This window comes from Cydia pomonella, unplaced genomic scaffold (assembly GCF_033807575.1).
Source record: "Cydia pomonella isolate Wapato2018A unplaced genomic scaffold, ilCydPomo1 PGA_scaffold_206, whole genome shotgun sequence".
NCBI lineage: Eukaryota > Metazoa > Arthropoda > Insecta > Lepidoptera > Tortricidae > Cydia > Cydia pomonella.
In genome coordinates this window covers 107,276-130,672 of record NW_026907846.1, presented here as the reverse complement: position 1 = coordinate 130,672, position 23,397 = coordinate 107,276, and the positions used below count along the sequence as shown (strand labels likewise).

General features: G+C 37.4%; 2 protein-coding genes across 3 annotated transcripts in view; both read right to left on the bottom strand.

Annotated features, from left to right (window-relative positions):
- LOC133533812 (elongation of very long chain fatty acids protein 7-like) overlaps positions 1 to 7,289 on the bottom strand; it is a 48,983-nt gene extending 41,694 nt beyond the window's left edge. The window contains exon 1 of the mRNA XM_061872864.1: positions 6,211 to 7,289. The gene's annotated coding sequence lies outside the window, so the exon portion shown is untranslated. The remainder of the gene's footprint in view (positions 1 to 6,210) is intronic.
- Positions 7,290 to 16,149: 8,860 nt separating this feature from the next.
- Positions 16,150 to 22,152, bottom strand: LOC133533815 (elongation of very long chain fatty acids protein AAEL008004-like). 2 transcript variants are annotated; one of them, XM_061872869.1, is made up of 6 exons: positions 21,478 to 22,152; positions 20,019 to 20,209; positions 19,514 to 19,594; positions 18,893 to 19,044; positions 18,045 to 18,195; positions 16,150 to 16,474 (listed from the first exon to the last, which is right to left on the bottom strand). In XM_061872869.1, exons 1-6 carry the CDS (start codon positions 21,539 to 21,541, stop codon positions 16,196 to 16,198), a joined length of 918 nt encoding a protein of 305 aa, XP_061728853.1. In that variant the 5' UTR covers positions 21,542 to 22,152; the 3' UTR covers positions 16,150 to 16,195. The 2 variants fall into 2 exon arrangements, with proteins under 2 accessions (XP_061728853.1, XP_061728852.1); XM_061872868.1 differs by having other exon boundaries at positions 16,364 to 18,195.
- Between the last annotated feature and the right edge of the window lie 1,245 nt (positions 22,153 to 23,397).

Genomic DNA, 23,397 nt, shown 5'->3' with positions numbered 1-23,397 from the left:
GTATTCTTCATGGGCATGTACAATGTTAAATCATATGTCAAGTAAATGATTATTTACTTTCATGGATTAAGTAAAATTATCGTAATCATAACAGTTGATCAAAGACATACTTATTTCTTTTCCCCTGGTTCTCATTCCATCCCTTTGGACTGGGGTTTCAACTAAAATCAACGCTTGGCACTTCGTTCTATAGATCTTAAAAATAACATTAAGTTGCTAAGAGCGTTCTATGATTCAGTGTATTATTTTGGAACTAATTGTTCCGAAATTCATTGTCATTATGTCATTCCTTATCATTCCCTTATCGGTTTTTTTCATTCTCTCGTCGCTTTTAGATTGATGGGCTTATATTGAAATTATATTTAATAATCTGATTTCAAAGAATGACCCTTCAATGCCCGCCATAAGCTAATTGGTTGGCTAATGGTTTCAAGAGCATGGACAAATAAAGTATAGACTAACATTATCAACACAGAATCGCGTTCCTCTGAAATGAAAAGTTTGATCGGGATATCCATAATTGCACAAAGCCGTCTATTAGGAACTACTTTAATTATCAGACAGTTAGACAAGAGGTTGAAGCAACTGTTAAATGGTGGTATCTACTATAGCAGTTGCCTAAACTTACAGGAGAGCGATTTTGTAAAGACATTGTTAGTAAGCGATTTTGCTAAGTATAAAACTTTAATCGTCTTTGTCAAGACTAAGATATATTAATAAGGTATAAAAGTAGAGCGGTATAATTTTAAAATCTGAAAAAAAAAGAAATTAAAAACAGTTATTATTAAGTTCTACGATGTACATTATCAAAAACCATCCTGTATATGTTAACATTTATAGTATTTTTCAAACTCGATGGGTAGGGTGACAGGTGTTATCTCTATATAATTTTAACCTAAAAACGCCAAATCTCGCAAAATCGTATTGAAACAACAGCTGTCAGCATACCCATATAAAAAAAAAAACTATAGATAGCACCACACACGAGCTGAATTTTCTTTGAATGGCAATTTTAAGAAAAGGACGATTCGGTACGTTTTTCTTATTGCTCCTTGTCAAGTAAAATCAAACTGAAAAGCATACTTACTTTACTCTTTGCTGAAAAGTCATATTAGTCATTGACGTTTTGACAGTATCCTGTTAAATAAATTATGTGAATTATGTTCTTAAGGCATGCGGATTACAAATCAGAGGTCGCTGGTTCAAACCCCGGCCCGTGCAAACAAGTTTTTTTTTTCTAATAAATTTGTTGATTTTTTCGTTTTTTTATATAATAAGTAGGTATATTTGTTTTACATAAAGATTACCTAGGCTATACAAAAATTGGTATGAATAAAATAAAATTATTCGTGTGATTAAAATATGTTTTTTATACACATATTTAAAAGAATAACTTTATTTCTGTATAAGACAGACAAGATTTACTTTTACAATAAAATAGAAAATAAGGAATAAAGATATTATATAGGAACAAAACAAGAAAACAAAAAGTTGCGATTAGATTGGTCTATAGATGTCTCGCATTTTTTCTTTGGTGTCTACACGACCACACAGCTACTGATACATTACAGAAGCTGTCGAAATTTCCTTACCCGTTGTAATTGTTCAAAGAGTATTAGACTTTGACGTAGCTAAGCAAACACGCACACATGCGTAACGTATAGGCCTGTAAAGATAGCTCCATTCGTAGTAGACCTCAGATTCCGTTACTAGTTAATAGAGCTACGACTCAACGTTTATTGGATATGTCGATTTTACGTAATTTGGAGCGCTGCGCGATTTGACATAGGTCTTACCTCTTTGAGGCACTACGGCCATCTAACATTACTGGCATAAAGGACGCATTTATGACTTTGACGCATGACAGAAAGAGAAACCGAACTGCGTAAAATGGGCGTTTTCTGTTGAATTCATAAAATCAAAAACCAGAACAAATCCGTTTGTATAAGATAATAAGTTAATATTTAGTTGAATGATGTTTAAGACGAGATGAAAACCTTTAGTTTAAAGTGGATTATGCTGGATGAAGATGTGTTTTCTAGTTGCACTGAGGTAAACACTAAACATGTAGATGTAACTTTGGATTTATATTCTATCGAGAAAATTTTAAGCCTTTTTGTTTCGACTAGTATCATACCTCTTATCATATAGTCAAGATACATATATCCGAAAATCACGCCAGTTTGTTTCCGGGGCTAGCCCCTGCCACGCTTCAAAGATCCCGTTATTTTTCGATGCAGGGCCTTAAGATGATGATTGCACTGTTATCGTTTGTCATCGTGACCATCTCTTTCTGACAGGTTTGTAATTGCGAATGATAAAAGATAAAAGCTCAACTATAATATCCGTACATATTATTTTAATGTTTTTATTGTGAAATTATTTCTTTCTTTCCTTTAACTCGCGATTGAAACGTAGTATGTAGGTATTCTTAGTGTGGGATCATTGGCAGACAGCGCCTATAATTATAACCGACTTAATTATTGGGAACATAAAAATTGTGAGAATTTCTGACTTATGTGCCGTCGGAGAGTTTCCAATATTGCGATATTTCCACTAACAAAATTCCTCAAGAAATTTTTAAGCTCACGGATCCAAAATTTAAAACCTTTGTAAAATGAGCACTCATTGCTAGGGCATATTATAGAGTTACCGACTATAATATATCAGAGATGGGTATATATATAGAAAATGTATTCAAGTGACAAACCAGGTAACGGTAAAATAATTGAAATTGATTTTATTTTTACTTTCTGCTATGTATACCAATTATGTAATAATAATTTAGCCTATATACGTCCCACTGCTGGGCACAGGCCTCCTCTCATGCGCGAGAGGGCTCGGGCTATAGTCCCCACGCTAGCCCAATGCGGATTGGGAACTTCACATACACCTTTGAACTTATTCGCAGATGTATGCAGGTTTCCTCACGATGTTTTCCTTCACCGAAAAGCTAGTGGTAAATATCAGATGATATTTCGTACATAAATTCCGAAAAACTCATTGGTACGAGCCAGGATTTGAACCCACGACCTCCGGATTGAAAGTCGGACGTCATATCCACTCGGCCACCACCGCTTTATACCAATTATGTAATGTGTCTTAAATGAATAATTTCGGCTTTGCCCAGCAGTGGGACACCACTCCTCCTCCTCCACATCTATAAGCTTTTGTATCACCTTGACTTTTGGGTACAGACAAGCCATGAGAATATTAAATGTATGACCTAGCCTAGACAGACTTAAATGACCCTTGGCACAGAGGACCCGGGTATGTCCTTAAACTACGTCCACAAGAGAGGTATGCGCATTGTGAATGTCATCTCGCTCTGTGTGGTAGGGCACAGCACAGCGGATGTCACTCCAGATCTATAGCAGAGCCCAACTGGGGAAGTACCTCCACCTTACAGAAAATCGCAGCCAAATAACACTAGACCCTACTCATAGTGTTGTGTTCCTGCCGGTGAGTAAGGTTGCCAGAGCTCAACGAGGGTGGGAGGGGGTTAGGGTCGGCAACGCGCATGTAACTCCTCTGGAGTTGCAGGCGTACATAGGCTACGGATACTGCTTACCATCAGGCAGGCCGTATGCTTGTTTGTCACCGACGTAGTATAAAAAAAAAAATTGAAATTTTTAACAGTTATATCGGCGCTTGCACTTGACTTGTTCCCGATTACATTTGAGGTATAACGGTCTTCGAGTAGGTACAATAGAGACAATATAGCAAATACACTTTCACCTCCTGACCCACTTCGGAATGTAACAAGTGTCTAGATAGATTCAAACACTAGGTGGCATTTGATATTTAATAATATTCTTGATTTGTATATGTCTACTGTATAACTGAGGTATTATCTTTAACAGCAGGACTGGAAGGCTGAGTTGCATGAAACTGATTTATTTTATCATAAAAAGATAATAATGTAATATACATATAAATTAGTACAGACGACACGTCTATGAAACAACTTGTAGTGCAAGGAAAAGTTAAATCCACAAGACGCGGTAGGTTACTGATGCGTTGGACAGACCTAGCCAATAGTTCACACAATGTACCACTTCACGAATGTACAAGAAGGGTTGCAGTACGGGAATGGCGACGGATTGTAAAGCTTGCCATCGGACATAATATATCCATTATATCTATCTAGCCGATTTGTCTGGCGGACAAATCTGTCAATTAATGGCGGAAATATACAATGTGTCCGGAAATACATTTTCGGTGCCTTATCGCATTAATTTATACGGTTAAAATCAGGTTGAATCTGTTTTGGGAATAAAATCAAATATATTTGTAAATCGGTTCTCGGAATCGGCTCGAATTTAACGATGAAATTATAAATAACGGAGTATACAAAGACAATTAATCTAGTTAGAGTTGGCACAAGTTAACTCTGTAACTTTGCAACGCAGAGTCTGGAGTGCCATTGCCACCAAAATGATAATTGGAGGATGATAATACTAAAGGACTCTGTGTTCTGTGTTTGACCTATTCAAAATTCCGGCTATCGATGACGCGAAATGTAAATGATACAAGTACACTTAATGTAATTACAAATGGAAAGTTTGAACTACTTAAATAACAATTTGATGCTAATTTGAGCGGCATTCCGAATAGCTTCTTATTAATTATATCGCGGATGAGTTCATGGTCATCAATTATGACACATTATACAATTTATAAGGTAAAACCCTATAATAATTATTTGGAGGGACTAAGGCTCGAAAACAATCAAAGATAACATCTAAAAATACATCTCAACCTTAGTACTTAAAATTTAAATAAATATTAATATACCATTAAAAAACACATATAAAAATGTTTTAAAAAAATTGGCTACCAAATTAGAATACTAGTGATATCTTAGAAAATTTTAGTAAGTAATTATTACTCATATTGTAAAGCGAAATTATTGCATCCATTGATAGCAACTATAGCAAGCACACGATGGTCAAGGTCGTTGAAGTACAGAGGTACCGTAATTACATCTAAATGATCATATTATTATTTTAGTCATATAGGTAATCATATTAAACTCCGTTGTTTCACCATTTTGAAAAAAATAACCATGCACACAAGTTCTCTCAAAATTAAAAAATTGGTTACGGTCGGAAATACATACTTCGCGGATCACACTTTTGGAATTTGGACAATTTAATTTTAGAAACTCTCACCAGTCTCACCACCGTCTTCAATATATCTTTTGGCGAAAGAACTTGGATCCAGGCTAGCCTCTCCGTTAGGTTGGGTGGCCTGGGCATCTGGGCATAATAAAGACGACTATTAGGTGCAATACAGGTGTGAGGGGTGTCGAGCGGTGTGCTGCGCTTTCTCCGAAGTTACTCGCGGCGTTATGCCCTTTAATTTTTCCACTCCTGGAGCATATAGCTCTAACGACTCCCCTCTGGACGGTCAATGAAGGCAAGCCAGAGCTGAGAGTCCTGCAGGTCCCCTTGGGGTTCCACTCCGATCGAAGAAGACACGCCGGAGACGGAGACCCTGATCGAATTTCTGGAGCACTAGGGTCCGTAGGGTCGTTACTCCCAAACAGCTCGCTGCCTTGCGGGCTTATTATTACTAGCCTCTTATCTATATTAAGCTTATTTGAATATTGTGCAACGCAAACTATTACTTTCTTCATCAAATAAATGGCAAGTAGTTTATTAAGGACATTGTGAAACAGATTCTTAATGAAATATTAAAATGTTATAACGGTATTTTATACAATCGTGATATAATGAGAGCTTTTCAGTCGAGTACCGTGTTTTGCTTGCTTGCTTGCTGAGTTGCCTAAGTAAGGTACGAGATTGAAAAGCTTGATTATATCACTATTGAAATACTATACTTTTTCTACGAGTCATCTAAAATAATACTTTTTTTACTATAAAACCTAAATAATTAATGAAAATTGGTAAGTATCTCAAAAAAATGTAGACATAAACGCGCGACTCCCGCCCAACACGCACCCCGCGCCTGCTTAGTCTTTTCTATAGGAGCGTGGCGGCACGTAATTGGTCAATTTCTATTTCAGTTGACTACAGCGTATCGAAATGAATCTTATAGTTGAGTGGGAGCTCATACATGAAAAGTACGCAGTTATAGTTTGGTATACGAAATCTTAATTCAACCATCACAGTCGGCGAGTAGAAAAACTATTGTTTTAAACACAGCATATCTTAATACAATCAAATATAATAATATGACACTTACTTGCCAGTCCTAGTTTATCGTCCAAAAACAATCAAATCAATATTTGTCTTATTTATATTTCTTTTATTTTATATGGAATAAACTTCACTAAACACGTCAGCTCTATAAAAAAACCCACTTCGTCTAAGGTATGACGAAATCCAGTATCGTTTAAATCTGATTCGTTTGACCATCAATCCCAGCCTTGGACAAAACAATTAGCGACCTGTGTCACCCTGCCCTGTATGCACTGGCGAGCATTTAAGGTACTATTCTTAACTGTCAATCTTAAACCTTATTGCCAAGTCCCTAGGGTCCATCGATGGTGAGTTAATAGTTTCGATGTGTATTTGAATAAAGAATAGCCGTTGCCCGTGATTTTCTCCGCTCATCACTTCCCTTATAGTTCATGCCCTCGATGATGACGCGCAGATTTGTCTAATCTAACCTTTAATGACATCACATTACGAGTTAAGGCATGCGTCGTCGTGAATGACACGATCTATATTCATAAAACTTACAGGCCAATTCCAACAATATAATATGATACTGATATAACACGAATCTGACATCATTCCAATATGAGATGGTTCCAATCTTCTTTAGAGGACCTGTTGAATTGCGCATTAACAGCCTTCAGCCAAAACTCTACTCATAGTGTTGTGTTCCTGCCGGTGAGTAAGGTTGCCAGAGTTCTACGAGGTGCGGAGTGTTAGGGTCGGCAACGCTCTGGAGTGTCCATAGGCAACGGCGACTGCTTACCATCAGGCGGGGCGTATGCTTTTTGCCAACGAAGTAGTATTAAAAAAAGAATCAACCCAACTTTTCGTCACGCACAAAGTGTCCTTTTTATAAAACGATTTGACTGCCATATTCAAAATCTGATTTTTTGCATGACTAAGCGCCACTTGCATCATCCCACTAACTCGTGGTTAACCGGTTAAACCTGGAGTTACCATGGTTACCAGTTCAATTTGTCAATGGGGCAGCGGTTTAATCGAATAACCCCGGGTTAGCGGGATAGTGCAAGTGGCGCTATACAAGATAGATTTCAACAAAAAAAAAAACACCATACAACAATGTTAAGAAATTGAAATTATATTTAATAATAATAATTCAGCCTATATACGTCCCACTGCTGGGCACAGGCCTCCTCTCATGAACGAGAGGGCTCGGGCTATAGTCCCCACGCTAGCCCAATGCGGATTGGGGACTTCACATAAATCTTCGAATTTCTTCGCAGATGTATGCAGGTTTCCTTACGATGTTTTCCTTCACATTCGCATAGCTGGTGGTAAATATCAAATGACATTTCGTACATAAATTCCGAAAAACTCATTGGCACGAGGCAGGATTTGAAGCCGCGACCTCCGGATTGAAAGTCGAACGTCATACTCCCCTCGACCACCACCGCTTTTTTAAATAATTTAAATAAACTGAAATAAATGTTATATACGAAGAAAAAGTGACCAAGGCCCCGGTCTTATTGATTGGCGGCGCCATTTCTCTCGCTAGCTCGGTATCACCTGAGTTGATCCAGTTAGAAGGTCGAACCATACTGTTCTACCTTAGAGATAGCTAGGCATAGGATAGGCTAGGGATGGCAACCCTGGCTGTCAAAGAATCAGCAGCTGATTTTGCTAGGTCCCTTTTAATTATTCTATATTTAATTATATTTCATGTAATATTAAGCCATTTTGGTGTGAATTAAATAGTTTTAGTGTTAATTTTAATGTATACATAATAAGTGAAGTGCTTTAGTGACGTTTACAAGTGTCTTGTAATATCTTAAATTTATAGCCGTTGTAGGTTATAAATTTAAATTTGTGTTCGTCTCGGTATATTTTCTATGTTTTTATCGCTATTTATTACCAATTTTGTTTGTATTACAGCGTAGTAAATCATTGTACAGAGTCAGAACACAGTGTAGGCATAGTGAAACGTCACTATTTCATGTAAGTACGCTCGTAATATCGCTTAGCTTGAGTAAGCAATTCCCTGGTTTGTTTTGGGTCTATCCTACTATAAAATACATTTATAATGCTAACTCGCAGAGCAGCTGCAGCGGTTCGCCAGCAGGAGGCTGACAAACTCCAAATTACCTTGCTGGAATTAAAAAAATCCAAGGAATTGTGTGCTCAATTGCTTAGTGAAAGAGAGGATAGTGAAAAGGAACTATTATTATCACTTAATAGTATAGAGAAGTTAAAGAAGGAACTATGTTCTTTAGAAAATGTTTACAATGATGTAAATTCAGAGCGACCCGGCTCCAGGAGACGGTTGACAAGTTTACTGAGTGTAGTGCAGCATATGAACAGGCCTTGACAGACATCAACTCATTAGAGAGAGCACTGCACGACGCCCACGAGCAAATCTACGAGCTACAGGAGGCCCAAAATATTGCTGCAGCGGCACACACTCAAAACTTATTCGAGGAACTGGTCCGGCCCAACTCACAGTTGGTTGCCGCTCCAATTGAAAACCCTGTTGTTAGTATAGATTTAATCAATGAATCCACCACAAGACTAGTAAATTGCAGCGGAAACAAACTCAAAAAATATATTAAATTAAATAGAATGATTAAAAAAAACCAGAGATTATCAAAAATGAATAAATTGTTTTTTAAGAAATTGAGATTTTGTAAAATTAATGTTAATTTAGTGGATAAGTTAGACTTGTATTCTGTTCAATTAGAACATAGTAAACTACAGTATGAAACTGACACACAGATTTTAAAAACAAAAGTTCAGAGTTTGGAGGATTCTATACAATCCCTAGAAACAATAAATGAGAGTTCGAAAAAGGTGATTAATGAATATTCTTTAGCCATGGATGATTTAATATCCCAGATTAAGCACAATTCAGAGCGGTTTGAGTCGCTGACCAATGCCCAGTCATGTGCATGTAAGCAAGCGACTGGACATTTGTTGACCAGTGTACTCGATCCAAGCCTGTGTGACAGTTTACCACAACAGCAAATAAATGATAATAGCTCCTTCCACACTCCACAACAAAGCACACCTAAACCTAATATTATTATGTATTGTGATGAAATTGGGAGCAATATGAGCTCATTTTTAAACTATCACCTAAAGGGACTTAGTACAATCAGCAATTGTCTGCCTCACAGTAGCTTTGAAAATATCTTAAAACAAATTTTAAATGACAGTAATATTAATTCTAAGACAACACTGCTAATTCTTATGGGTAATAGGGGAAATGTGAACAAAAATAATTTACTTAAATACTTTGAACAGTTAAATTCACTTGCAGTGCATGAAATTATTATTTTCACATTCCCCTATTGTGAGCAAATGTCAGAGGCAGAAAATAACATTAGACATAAGTTGAATATATCTCTATATAATCTTTGTACATATAGTAGTAAGTTTATCATAATTGACACTAACAAATTTGTTAGTAAATACCATATGCCTATGGTGTTTTTGACTAAAGGTAAGTGTTACCTTTCAAATTATTACAAGAGACAAATAGCTTTATCGCTATCCTATTTACTTGACATTTCTGCCAAGAATTTGGCAGACAACTCTGCTCCTATTGAGCAGCCCAGTGTGAGCTTGGAATTGGTTCCAGTCATAACCAATGATTTAAACTAGCTGTTAAGACAAAAGATTCTGTCTCTGGCAATTTAGTTTTAAATAAATATAATGAAAAATACTGTAAACATGGAAAGTATATCCACCTGGTGCATCAAAACATTCAATGTATTAGAGGAAAAGATTTACAGATTGAACTTTTTATGAACGATTTTTATGTTGATATTTTATGTATTACTGAACATTGGTTAACAAATAATGAATTAATGCCTCAATTTAATAATCATCAGGTGGGAAGTTCGTTCACCAGAATTAGTTCCATACATGGTGGGTCGTTAATTATATTAAATAGTCAGTTAAAATTTAAGGAACGTAAGGATATTGTATCCATGTCTGTTGAACGGACTATAGAACTAAGTGCAGTAGAATTGGAGCAATTTATTGTTGTCTGTGTGTATAGGCCGCCATTAAGTAATTTTGAAATATTTGAAAGTGTAATGGATTCTGTGCTACTTAAAATATCATCTTCTAGTAAAAAATTATTTATATGCGGCGACTTTAATGTAAATATTTTGGAGAATTCAACAATGTCTTGTAGATTGTTGAATCTATTCAAATCTGGTAATCTCAACCACATGTTTATGGAGCCTACTAGAGTGACTGCTACTAGTGCAACCTGTATAGATAATATTTTCACTGATATTGTTCCTATTACTAAAAAAGTTATCAGTAATTTAGAATCAGACCACTTAGGTCAATTAATGGTATTTGAGACATTAAGGAAAAATACCTTGAGAAAACAAATAACTTTTGTACCAGTAACCTCGGACCGCGTAGAAAGAATGAAGCAAAGTTTAGTTCAGGCGCTACCCTTTTTGTCTTCCGATATGGGTCCAAATAGTATGTATAATTCATTCTTTCACACTTTTATGGATCATTATAATGCGATATTTACTTCAAAATCGGTCGTAGTTAGTGGTGCATCAGTTTTTAGTGAGTGGGCTACTGCGGACTTACATCAACGAAGACGTGCACTGTATGCCTTGTATGAGGAACGGCGGTTTAACACGAGTGATGAATTTAAAGAACATGTCAAGCAATATTCGAAAAAGTTTAAAATAGATTGTCATATAGCTAAGCGAAATTATCTAAGTCAAAGAATAAAAAATAGTACCAACATTATTAAAGCAACCTGGAAAGTAATCAATGTGGAGACTGGTCGCTCGAAACACAGAGTGAATGATTTTAAACTAAATATTGATAACAAAATTATAGATTCCAATTTAGAAGTAGCTACAGAATTTGAAATTTTTTTCACTGACGTACCAGTTTTCACAACTAAGGATTTAAATTCATCACCCTCATCTGCTGTTACTCTATTAAAAGATAACGCTCCAGAGTGTTGTGGAGATTTTCATTTTGAACGTGTTTGTACCTCCGATGTAGTAAAGGCGTTTAATTCGGTTAATGTCAAAAAAACGAATGACCTCTGGGGAGTCTCTGTCCATGCTGTCAAATCCTTAGTAGAAATTATAGCGCCTGACTTAGTAATTATATTTAACAACAGTGTTGATTGCGGCGAGTTTCCTGATTTAATGAAACATAGTAAAATAACTCCTTTATTTAAATCGGGTAGCAACTCTGACCCCACTAACTTTAGACCGATATCTGTGCTACCAACGTTCAGTAAGATTTTTGAAAAATTAATTCTTTCTCAATTAGTACGACATTTTAACGTCAATAATTTAATGCATAATAAGCAGTTTGGTTTTACACGGGGTCGCTCGACAACCGATGCTGGTGTTGAGCTAATTAAGCATATCTTCGATGCCTGGGAGGAGTCACGAGATGCTATAGGTATCTTCTGTGATTTGTCTAAGGCCTTCGACTGCGTTTGTCATGAAACATTAATCAGGAAACTACACTATTATGGAGTTAGAGGAGCGGCACTGGATTTACTTAAGTCCTACTTAAATGGTAGAATACAAAGGGTCGATGTGAATGGACAGCGATCACCGGGGTCATTGGTCTCTATGGGTGTACCACAGGGGTCAATATTGGGACCTTTCCTGTTCCTTATCTACATAAATGACTTGCCATTCCTTGTAAAGACCCACCATGATATAGTATTGTTTGCAGACGACACTTCACTTATTTTCAAAGTCAAACGACAGCAACAAGCTTACAATGATGTAAACGATGCTATTTCTAAAGTAGTAAATTGGTTCAATGTTAATAATTTATTGTTAAATGAGAATAAGACTAAATGTATTAAGTTTGTCACTAGTAATGTAAGGCATGTACAAACAAGTGTCATTGTGAAGGATGAGGAATTGGAACTAGTTGATAGTACAGTTTTTCTTGGTATAACTTTAGATTCTAAACTCCAGTGGGGTCCCCATATTGCTACTCTTTCGAATAGACTGAGTTCTGCAGCTTTTGCAGTAAGCAAAATCCGTCAGTTAACTGATGTCAAAACAGCTCGATTAGTATATTTTAGTTACTTCCATAGCATTATGTCATATGGTATTTTACTGTGGGGTGGTGCTTCAGAGATAAATACCATTTTTGTTCTGCAGAAGAGGGCTATTCGAGCAATATATAAATTGAACCATAGAGACTCACTGAGAGATAAATTTAAGGAAATTGACATCATGACAGTGCACTGTCAATACATTTATGAGAATATTCTGTATGTGCATAAAAATATTGCCGATTTTAAGAAAAATTGTGACATTCATAATATTAATACTAGAAATAAACATAAGCTCGCCGTGCCCTTCACTCGGCTCCATAAAATTAAAAAATCATTCATGGGTAATTGTGTGAGATTTTATAATAAACTTCCAAACCATATTACTGAGTTACCAATTAATAAATTTAAGAATCATGTAAAGCGTAAACTTATTTCTAAAGCTTATTATACCACACAAGACTACATGAATGATAAAACAACGTGGGATTAATTGTGATTCGAAATGATTAATTATTTATTATATTTGAATAATGATGATGAAATGGATATATTCCAATGCATGTATTTCCTTTGTTGTTTTTATTATATTTGTTTGACATTTAGAATTTATTCTAGAAACAATCTAGACAAGTATTTTTTATACATTTTTTTTGTATGACTGTATTTTGTGAAAGTTTTAGTATTAAATTTGATCTATGAATTATATTCATTAGTATTATATATGGAATAATATTTACAACATCAATAAATTGCTCTGATAATTAGATTAAGATAATTATATGTAATACTGTCTTACTATTCATAAGTGCTTGTTGCTAGGCCTACATGAATAAAGTATATTTGAATTGAATTGAATTGAGGGGTCGCCGTAAGCCTTCAGTAAAAAATGCATATACTTGGAAAAATTCGACCAATGCCGCCGTGACCCCGGTGGCCGAGTGGCTCAGGCACCTGCCGCGATAGCAGAGGACGCTGGTTCGTTTCCAGTCTGGGGCACTGGAGGCCTTGGTCACTTTTTCTTCGTATATGACATTTATTTCAGAGGGCCTACCGCGAACCACGTTCGACGTGTTGCCTTCCTGTCACACTTACGTACGAATTTACAAGTGCGACAGAGAGGCAGCACGTCGAACGTGGTTCGCGATAGGCCTTCTGTTTATAATTTATGCAGTAGTGTTCCTTCACTTCCTACTTGAAATAAAAACAAATTTTCTGAAAATGATTTAATTTGTTCTAATACTTCTAATAGTATATTTAAATAAGATTAAAGCTACTTAAAGTAACAGGTAAATATTGAGTATATTTATGCTATTTGTCCAAACATTTGTATCTTAAATTTGAAGTTATCGCTGTCGGAAAATAAAAACGTAAGACGGTGATGTATCATGAGTGGGTTATTTACATATCGTCATAGGGAATCCAACAAACAATTATAACTACTGATTGATATTTGATTAACTACTAGTTACAGTTCATCTAATCACCGATTAGCACCCATAGAATAGTGGTAGAGCAGTTCAGTCGAGGTATTAAATATCGACACGGACAAAGTGCCAAAAATATGTATACACGACCTCATTGCCTATACTTACGTTAAAGTAGTGTGTACATATTTTGGCACTTTATCCGTTTCGATATATAATGCCTTGACTGTACCTATGTGTATGCAAATTTGCAAAAACATCTGCCTGCATTTACGCTTTAAAGATATTGGGACGTATTTTTAAGCGCCTGTGGAAGTTGCTATAGCAATAATTATGTTCATTAAATTTCATGCATTTAAAAAAGAGAAAAAAATCGTCTCCCTACGTAGCAGGAGGTCCCGGGTTCGAATCTCGTTTTTTTTTGTGTGTTCATCTTGAGTCTTCATTTTTAGGGTTCCGTAGCCAAATGGCAAAAAACGGAACCCTTATAGATTCGTCATGTCCGTCTGTCTGTCCGATTCTGTCACAGCCACTTTTTTCCGAAACTATAAGAGCTGTACTGTTCAAACTTAGTAAGTGGATGTATTCTATGAACCGCATTAAGATTTTCACACAAAAATAGAAAAAAAACAATAAATTTTGGGGGTTCCCCATACTTAGAACTGAAACTCAAAAAATATTTTTTCATCAAACCCATACGTGTGGGGTATCTATGGATAGGTCTTCAAAAATGATATTGAGGTTTCTAATATCATTTTTTTCTAAAATGAATAGTTTGCGCGAGAGACACTTCCAAAGTGGTAAAATGTGTGTCCCCCCCCCCCCCGTAACTTCTAAAATAACAGAATGAAAAATCTAAAAAAAATATATGATATACATTGCCATGTAAACTTCCACCGAAAATTGGTTTCAACGAGATCTAGTAAGTAGTTTTTTTTTTAATACGTCATGAAATTAAAAAAAAAATTTTTTTTAACATACCCATACATGTGGGTTATCTATGGATAGGTCTTCAAAAATGATATTAAGGTTTCTAATATCATTTTTTTCTAAACTGAATAGTTTGCGCGAGAGACACTACCAAAGTGTAAAATGTGTGTCCAAAGTGGTAAAATGTTGAACGAGATCTAGTAGTTTAAGTAGTTTTTTTTAATACGTCATAAAGGAACCCTTCTTGGGCGAGTCCGACTCGCACTTGGCCGCTTTTTTTCTTCTTGAGTTATAGATGTTATTTATGTAACTAAGTATGTATTTATTTAAACATATAAATGGGTATATTGTCGCCTTGTCCTCATAGTACAAGCTTTGCTTAGTTTTTGGCTAGGTCCATCTGTGAAACACTGTCCCCAAATATTTATTTATTTATACTCGACAATTCAAAAGCTCTTATTGCGAGGCCTACTTGACCATCACGCTGGCCGTACGCATGTTGGCTACCATAGTAGTTAAATATCATCATCAACCTTAAGGTCTTAGCACACTATTACAACTCACCAGCCACTCGACTCAAAATTAAATATTGAAATTAAGGCCTTATCTTGTATGTCCTACAGTACAATGTTTAACATTTAGTAACTGTCGGGTGGTCTACGCGTCGTCCACTCGTCGTCCACTAAGCTGAACCAAAAGTGAATTGAGTTGGTGTGGAATTGATATAGTGTGCGAAGACCTTTAGGTGACCAAAAAAGATATCTATCTATATAGGTCTTGGAGGATTTGAGAACTTGAGTAGCCTTTAAGAGCTTACCCCTCTGTCGAAAAGCTCAGCCAATGGTCATATATATTGTATGGACTGGCGTTTATCTTACATTTGACGTGCCGCTCCACCGCAAAAATAGGCAAGGTCTTTTGTATAGAATATTACAAGTCATCTTCAGTGGTTAAATCATCCAAGACATATATAGAGAGCAATTACACTCTGGCTGATACTTTTGAACACGAGCTGTCGATATTTATCTATTAGAAAAAGTATTTGAGGGCGGCAGATACTTTTAGCGCGTTGTTTCATACGCTCCTCTTGGCGCTCTGTCACCTGCAGATATAATTGACCGAGTATTGTATTGAGTAGCTAATTGTACATCCTCACCTTCTGGGCATTTGTTTCAATTGCATCGAATGACAGCTATTGGGGGATTGGGGTGGTTATGGCTCCTCTACACCATGGCCCAGCGCTGGATCAGCAAGATGGCCATGCGATGGTTGAGAGTACGCTCTATGGAATGGAGCACGTGTATCTACACGTATCTGCGTACGAACCATCGCTGGCCCACTACCTTTGATATGCGGACGTCAAACCGACACCGTGGCCATCCCATCGCCATCCCGCCGCGCCATAAGCAGCCGACACTACTACCCTGTCTACACGCTGGCCCATCTTAGTGGGCCAGTAAGATGGCACATCGTGTAGAGAAGCCATTATATATTCATACAAAATAAAAACAAATTAGTGACTTTAATTACATCTACTTACATTACAATAACTCACACTATGAATAAACATATATTAAATAAGGAAGTTGTTATTTAATAATATCACATCTACAGTTATTTTATCTTTCATATTTATTTCCCGCCGTCCTCTGAATTCCATTCGCAACATTTCCTATTTTCTCCTCATATTCTTCTCTTATTCTCTGTAATTTGATGCCATTTTGAGCATTTTTCTCAGCGTCAGCTTTAGGCGTCTTATAGGCTTTATAATAGAAGTCGTAGAAGAGATAGTAAAAGAAGATGGAGTTAGGAAGAGTGAAGACGAGCGTCCAGCGAGGGAAGCCGCAGTCGTAGAAGAGAAGTTGCGAGGAGTGTAGAAACGTTAAGCAGAACTGGACCTGAGGAAAAAAGAGATTATTTTTAACTAGCTGTTGCCCACAAATTCGTCCGCGTGGATTTATTTCCCTAGAAATACTTTCAACCCCTTTTTAAGGAGCTTTTTATAAGGAGCTGAATTTTCATAAACACTAAAATTATTTTCCATACTTTTTAATATTTTCTGTTCCTACTAATTTCGAGACCCTACTCAGATCATTATCGTTACAAACTTTCAACCCCTTTTTAACCCTTTTAGGTGATGAATTTCCAAAAACGCTGAAATCACTATTATTTTATTTTAATATATTACCTATTCTCGAAGTTACAAGTCCCAAGCTTAAAATAAAAATTTAACGCCATACAAAAGATCAAACCCATTTTATCCACCTTAGGGGTAGAAATTTTCAAAATCGCTTCTTATCTCTTGTACATTTCATAAATGCAACCTATTGTGTAAGGCACCGTTTCAGCCTCGAACTATTGTAGTCCGAAACTAACTCGACAGAAATGAGTGTCTTTCATCCCTTGGTTAACAATCTACTATTTTAATCCTGCGTCTGTAGCACGGTTGCATTTTTATGACTTGTCATAGGCTTGGCATAGGCCTGTCACGTTCTAACAAGTATGTAAGTGCGAAAGTGACGGGCATAGTGACCAGTGATAAAAATGCGACCGTCCTACAGCTGCTGCGCTGGCAGCATGGTTCCATTTTTATCACGTCACTATGCTCGTCACTTTCGCGTTTACATATTGTTAGAACGTGACAGGTATAGTGACATATGATAAAGAACTCTTAGCCCTTAAAAAAATCTTAGCCCTTATGATCTACATACAAAGCCGTTTTATCCACGTGGCTTGGCAAGGCCAAGTACAGAGACAATGGTCTAATGTTAATTTAAAATTTACTTCGTCTAAAATAAATCAACACAATACTATTTATAAGCCATTCCATTGTTTTGTTCTATATAGAATGATTAAGGAATGAAACTCCGATTTTAGGAACGAATACGAAAGTTCAATATCTTGGTTCAGTGGATTGTCTTAAATAACTGTAACAGATCTTAACTACAAAGGAAAATGAAATAATTAGCGGTCAAAATACGCGATTAATTTGACGACCGGTCTGGCCTAGTGGGTAGTGCCTACCCTGCCTACGAAGCCGATGGTCCCGGGTTCAAATCCTGATACACTGCAACACTGATATTTGTTCCTAGCTGGCCTGGTTGGCTATCAAAAGTCACAATTTATCGAGTTTTATTGAAAAAAAAACGCATCTCAAGCGGGAATGCATATTTCTTATGTATGCGTGGACGTAGTTATTATGTGCAGCTCAACGAGGGTGCGGAGTGTCGTCGACGCGCATGTAACACCTCTGGAGTTGCAGGCGTCCAAAGACTGCGGAAACTGCTTACTATCGGGCGGGCCGTTTGCTTGTTTGCCACCGACAAAGTATAAAAAAACCGTCATAAAATGTATGTTGCAGGAACCAGTGCAAAATGGCATATTACGCGAGAAATCAAATTTTACTTTTATCAAGCGGGTTCGCTCAAAAACATAACCGTCATTACAGCTATAAGAAAGACAACTTACCATTTGAAGTGTAGTGATCTGCCGCTTCCACCAGTTCAGTTTCCTCTGGTACTCAGGACCAAGGGCGGCCACCATGTAGTAAGCGTACATGAAGATGTGGACGAAGGAGTTCACGAGGCCGATGAACGTGCCGTGCCCGCCGGGGTAGTATCTGAAATGAGTTTTTTTAAAAAGAAGCAAACGATGAGATGGATCCCCTGTTGGTAACCAGTTATCGTTGCCTATGGACACCCGCAATACCAGAGTGGTTGTAAGTTCGTCGTCGAAGTTCGTTGTAAGTGCGCTCTATGAGCAGGATCAGGATTCTCTGTCTCTGGCTGGCCTTAGTCAGCCGTCCAGGGTGGAGTCGTGAGAGCTGCGTTCTCGAGGGGAGATGCGGAAACATAAGTGGCAAGTTGGCTATATGTCTAAAGTCCACTAACACCTCTCTAACCTTAACGCTCACACCGGTATTGCTCTTGAGCCATCTTATATATCGCTTTATGTGGGGGCCCATCTTGTGAGGGCAAGTCTGCCGGAAATAAAATTGTCTTTTTAACTCATAGCCCAGAATTAAGTCCATCGCTTTCACCCAATAGCCTAGTTCAATTTAGATTCCATCAACTCTCTATAGACTTACACCCTTGCTGGTGCTGCCTGCTGCTTGTGGTGGCAAGGGCAGCATCCACTCGGTGTACCCCTTATATTTCATTGAAGTATCAAAAGGGACTCCACATGTTGGTTTCGGCTCCGCACACGCCTCCCAAATATACGGAACACGATTGTTCCGTGATAGAAAAGACATAATAAAAATAATATATTAATCAATAAATTTCTAAGCTTCTCAGAAGGTCAATTAGTGTCATTACTTAGTCGCTCCCCAGGATATCATGGGCATGGCAGCGTGATGGTACAGGTGTAGGAAGGTGATCTGGCGGTCTTTTTTGCGAAGCACGAAGAACACCGTGTCCAGGAGCTCTGTGATCTTCGCCAGGAAGTATATGTATACACATCGGGCCGCCTACAATCAGGACAAACAAACTGTACAAACAAAATCATTGGTTGTCTTTAAATGGGAGATAGAGGTTTTCAATTAATGAAGATCGTTTTTTTTTATGTTTTCTGAGTTCTCAAAGACAGCTGGACTGAGTGGATTATTTATTTGAAAGATAATTCACAAATTACTCCACTTTTTGAAGATATTGGTTAATGAAGTATTTTACAGATTGCGCCAGCGTAGGGTTTTACCTATACAGGCTATAAAAAATATTTTTTTATAGCCTGTATACAAGCCTCCTAGAACAAACTAAGGACAGATAGAATCTATGCTGGCGCTATCTATTACCCTTCACAGTTGCTAACCCTATTCCATTTTCAACCGACTTCAAAAAAGATTTGAAAGGAGATTCCCAATTCGCCGGGATTTTTTTCTTTACGTTTGTTGGGTAGCCGATTTCCCGGTTAATGGTTATAAATCTCATTAAACTCACTCTCATCCCCTCGTGGCTGTTAGAAAAGTCGACTGGTTGGCATTTCAAACTATAGTGCCGAAGCCAGGCTGCATCCAGACCCTGGAATAAAAGATAACAATCAACAAACAATTGTTACCATAGTAAAAGAACAAGTGGAATGAGCTTTGTGTCCACTGATCTGTACCATTTTAAGCAACATTAAACCTTCGAAGCGTTTCATGCTGCCGAGAACCGGAATAGATACCAGAACACGTTACAGAAAAAACTTACGACCCTGGCCTGCGTTGGGGTATCGCTATTGGTTGAAGCTTGGAGAGCGTTTACACCTCCAAATCTCATTAGTATTAGTATTTTCTGTAACTTTGGTGGCTGAAATCAGAAGAAATGTGGCTTTCCAGCAGGGAAGGGTCCTGTGCGTAAGAACCTTTCCATCAGAAAAAAGGCTCAATGCGCCCACAGAGCATTATGTTATGAATCTTCCCTGATAGAAAGCCACAAATGATAAATAAATACCTCTAATCACCTCATATACTATCCAGCAGCTGACACAAACTTGCAGAAAGTTGTATACCACCAGAGTCTTCTGAAGCTGGAAGGGCGGCTTGTTGGCCATGTAGCGGGGACCCCATTTGGTCACAAACTGTAGGTATAGGTAGATGATGATCAGCCCTGGGATGGGGCTGGAGATGAGGAACCAGTTGTTTGTGCGGGGATCTGGAATACAAAAATTAGGGGGGTATAAGGAGACCTCACGTGGATTTTTCTACAGTGAACGAAACTAAGAAAAAATATCTACCACATGAGTAGATACTTTTTCTCGGTTTCGTTAAACATAAATCTTCACTTCGAACTAACCAGTCTTTTTTATGAAATTTTGGAGTGCGTATAGTAAAATATACACCACACACAACGAAGAAAAATAAACAAGATTTACTACTAAAAATACTGTTTATCTTAAAATTTGGTCGAATGAAAATAAATCCAAAAAAATACACTTGAGATTATTACCACCCAAGCCCTAACTGCGTCTGGGTTTTCCTTTACCTCGCTTTAAATTTAAATTAGTAAAATGTGAGTACTTTAGTACAAAACTTGCTCCAAAATACGAAAATTAAAATGTTTATTCAAATTATTATATTGTAGTATCTACTACAATATAATAATTATTTCTATAGGTATCTACCTATGGTGATTTAAATTAGACTCCAACTGGTTCAAGTTCAGACGTATTTTTGTAAAGTAATAGCAGTGAGCTGTGGTGGCCGAGTGGTTCTGACGTCCGACTTTCAATCCAGAGGACACGGGTTTAACCTAGATCGTACCAATGAATTTTCGGAACTTATGTACGGAATTCTTTTCGGTCAAAAGTTGGGCTAGCTGGGGACTATAGCTCAAGCCCTCCCGTGCATCAAAGGAGGCCTGTGCCAAGCAGTGGGACGTATATTGACTGATTTATATAGATGGAAGAATAGCTTTGTGATTCTAGCGAAATAACGGTATTTTTTCTATGAAATTCCAATTAGAAGAAAATGTTGTACTCAAACTAAATCTTAACAAATCACTTCGATTTGATGAAAAAAATTGTTTTGCAAATTCAAAAAAAATAAAACCTATAAACCTAGTTTTTCATTGTATCTATAACATACAAAAACATATTTTTTTTATACTACGTCGGTGGCAAACAAGCATACGGCCCGCCTGATGGTAAGCAGTCTCCGTAGCCTATGTACGCGTGCAACTCCAGAGGAGTTACATGCGCGTTGCCGACCCTAGCATCCCCCCCCCCCCCTCGTTGAGTTCTGGCAACCTTACTCACCGGCAGGAACACAACACTATGAGTAGGGTCTAGTGTTATTTGGCTGCGGTTTTCAAAATTATGGAGAATGGAAAATATTTAGAAGTGGAAAACGTTTTCTCTTTTTTTATAGACGATCACGTGGTATATTTCCCTCTTAATAGTAGTGAAGTTGAATAGTACATACCCGCTAGTTCTCCAAATACATATTTGTAGTATTGAACAACAGAACTGGTTCGTATGCGCAGCATGTTTCCTTTGTTCGCTATATTGCGGTTATTCTAATGCTGGCGCCTGCAGACAAAGAAAAAATTGACTATAAGCAAAGATAATTTGAAATAGAGGGGGATTATATAATAATATAATAATAATTCAGCCTATATACGTCCCACTGCTGGGCACAGGCCTCTCATGCGCGAGAGGGCTCGGGCTATAGTCCCCACGCTAGCCCAATAGAGGTGGATTGTCCAAGAAAATTTTGTAGCCACAGTAAATTTACTGCCATTTTTCGACACATGATTAAAACTTTTAGAACGCCATTTGACTTTGATCCTTATCCTTTCACTGATATGCGTGAAATTTGTAAAATATCAAACAGTATAAAAGGCACGTAGTTGAAGAATAAGTATGTAAAGTTTCCTAAATGTATGAAAAAAGTAAAGTTACAGGCAAAAAAATATAATTGACTCATAACAAGGTTTTGGTTACTCCCATACAATCGGAGTTACGCTCTCACATTAGAACATAATGCTTAAATTACATGAAACTTGGATGAACGTTTACGTAACATATATCTATGTCTGGTACTAGTATACAAAGAAAATAGAGTGAATATAAGTTTTATTTGTCTTGAATTATTTATGATTTCTTTGTATTAATATTTCTAGCAACCGAAACTAGTAAGTACCAGGCATAGATATCTCGACACTAATTCCTAATGTCGGATGTGAACCTCCGACCAAAATGACATTTTAACATAACGGTAATAAATAGCGCTTCCTCTTTCTAATAAGCCGACTCTGGTATTTCTATCATTTTTAGTTTCCGAGATACAGAAAGTAATGGTCGTATTTGTCGATTTTCCATATTTCCGTGAGACGTAAGGCAGTATTTTCTAAGACGTCTTTTTCCAAAGTGTGTGTAGTACTTTTTTCACATCCGACCTTATGTTAGTTAGTTAGTGCTTCTGGGCATTTTCCGCAAATCGACAACCATTGTGCCTATTTTGCGTGAAACGAGGTAGCGCTACTCTAACCACCCCAGCTCCTCCACGAAGCCTAGCAAAGTTTTCAGGTTGCTAAATGCCTCTCCTAGTGTGCACGGAGTCCCTAGGTATTTGTTCCTGTATACTTCTACCTGTTTGCAGTCTAGGAGAATATGTTTTGTTGTTTCTTCTTCTTCCATGCACGCTCTGCACATGGGGCTGTCTGTTTTACCCATATTGTGTAGGTGTTTGTTAAGTGTGTTATGTCCCGTAATTAATCCTACTATTTTACGTAGTTGATGTCTAGGTGTTTTCAGTAGTATTTTGGTGAGTTTGTGGTTCAGTTCCGGTAGAAAATCCTTGGTCTGCCTGCATGTGTCCATTTCCTTCCAGTATTTATTGTGCAGTTGTCTGTGATGTAGGTCTAGCTGGTTGTGTATATAGGATATTGGTAGGGGTATGATGGGCTCGGGTCCATATGCCGGTGTTTCTGAGCCTTTCCTGGCCAGTTCGTCCGCTGCATCGTTTCCTCTTGATCCACTATGCCCCTTTATCCATTGAATTGTTACTTTGTTGCCTTCTTTGCTCACTTCCGTGAGGCTTCGATGACATTCGAGTACGAGTTCTGAATTAAGTTTGTCGCTGCATAGCGCTTGTAGTACTGATTTACTGTCTGATAGTATTAGTATATTTTCGTGTTTCACTTGTCGTCTTGTTATAGCATTGCAAGCTTCTATTATTCCCACACATTCAGCTTGGAATACCGTGTTATGTTCTCCCAGGGGTTTTGAGATGTGTATATTCAGGTCCTCCGAGAAGACACCACATCCTGTCCCTTCAAATGTTTTTGAGCCATCTGTGAATATTCTTAGGTTGGTTTGGTCTAGTCCTTCTTTAGGATCT

Bases quoted from the DNA above. Each gene is read 5' to 3' on its own strand.
- LOC133533815 (XM_061872868.1), bottom strand. From the start codon at position 21,541: ATGCTGCGCATACGAACCAGTTCTGTTGTTCAATACTACAAATATGTA. The intron at 19,045-19,513 runs GTGAGTTTAATG...TCCTGATTGTAG, and splicing joins ACAGCCACGAGGGGATGAGA to GCGGCCCGATGTGTATACAT. The intron at 18,196-18,892 runs GTAATGACACTA...AACTCATTTCAG, and splicing joins ATATCCTGGGGAGCGACTAA to ATACTACCCCGGCGGGCACG.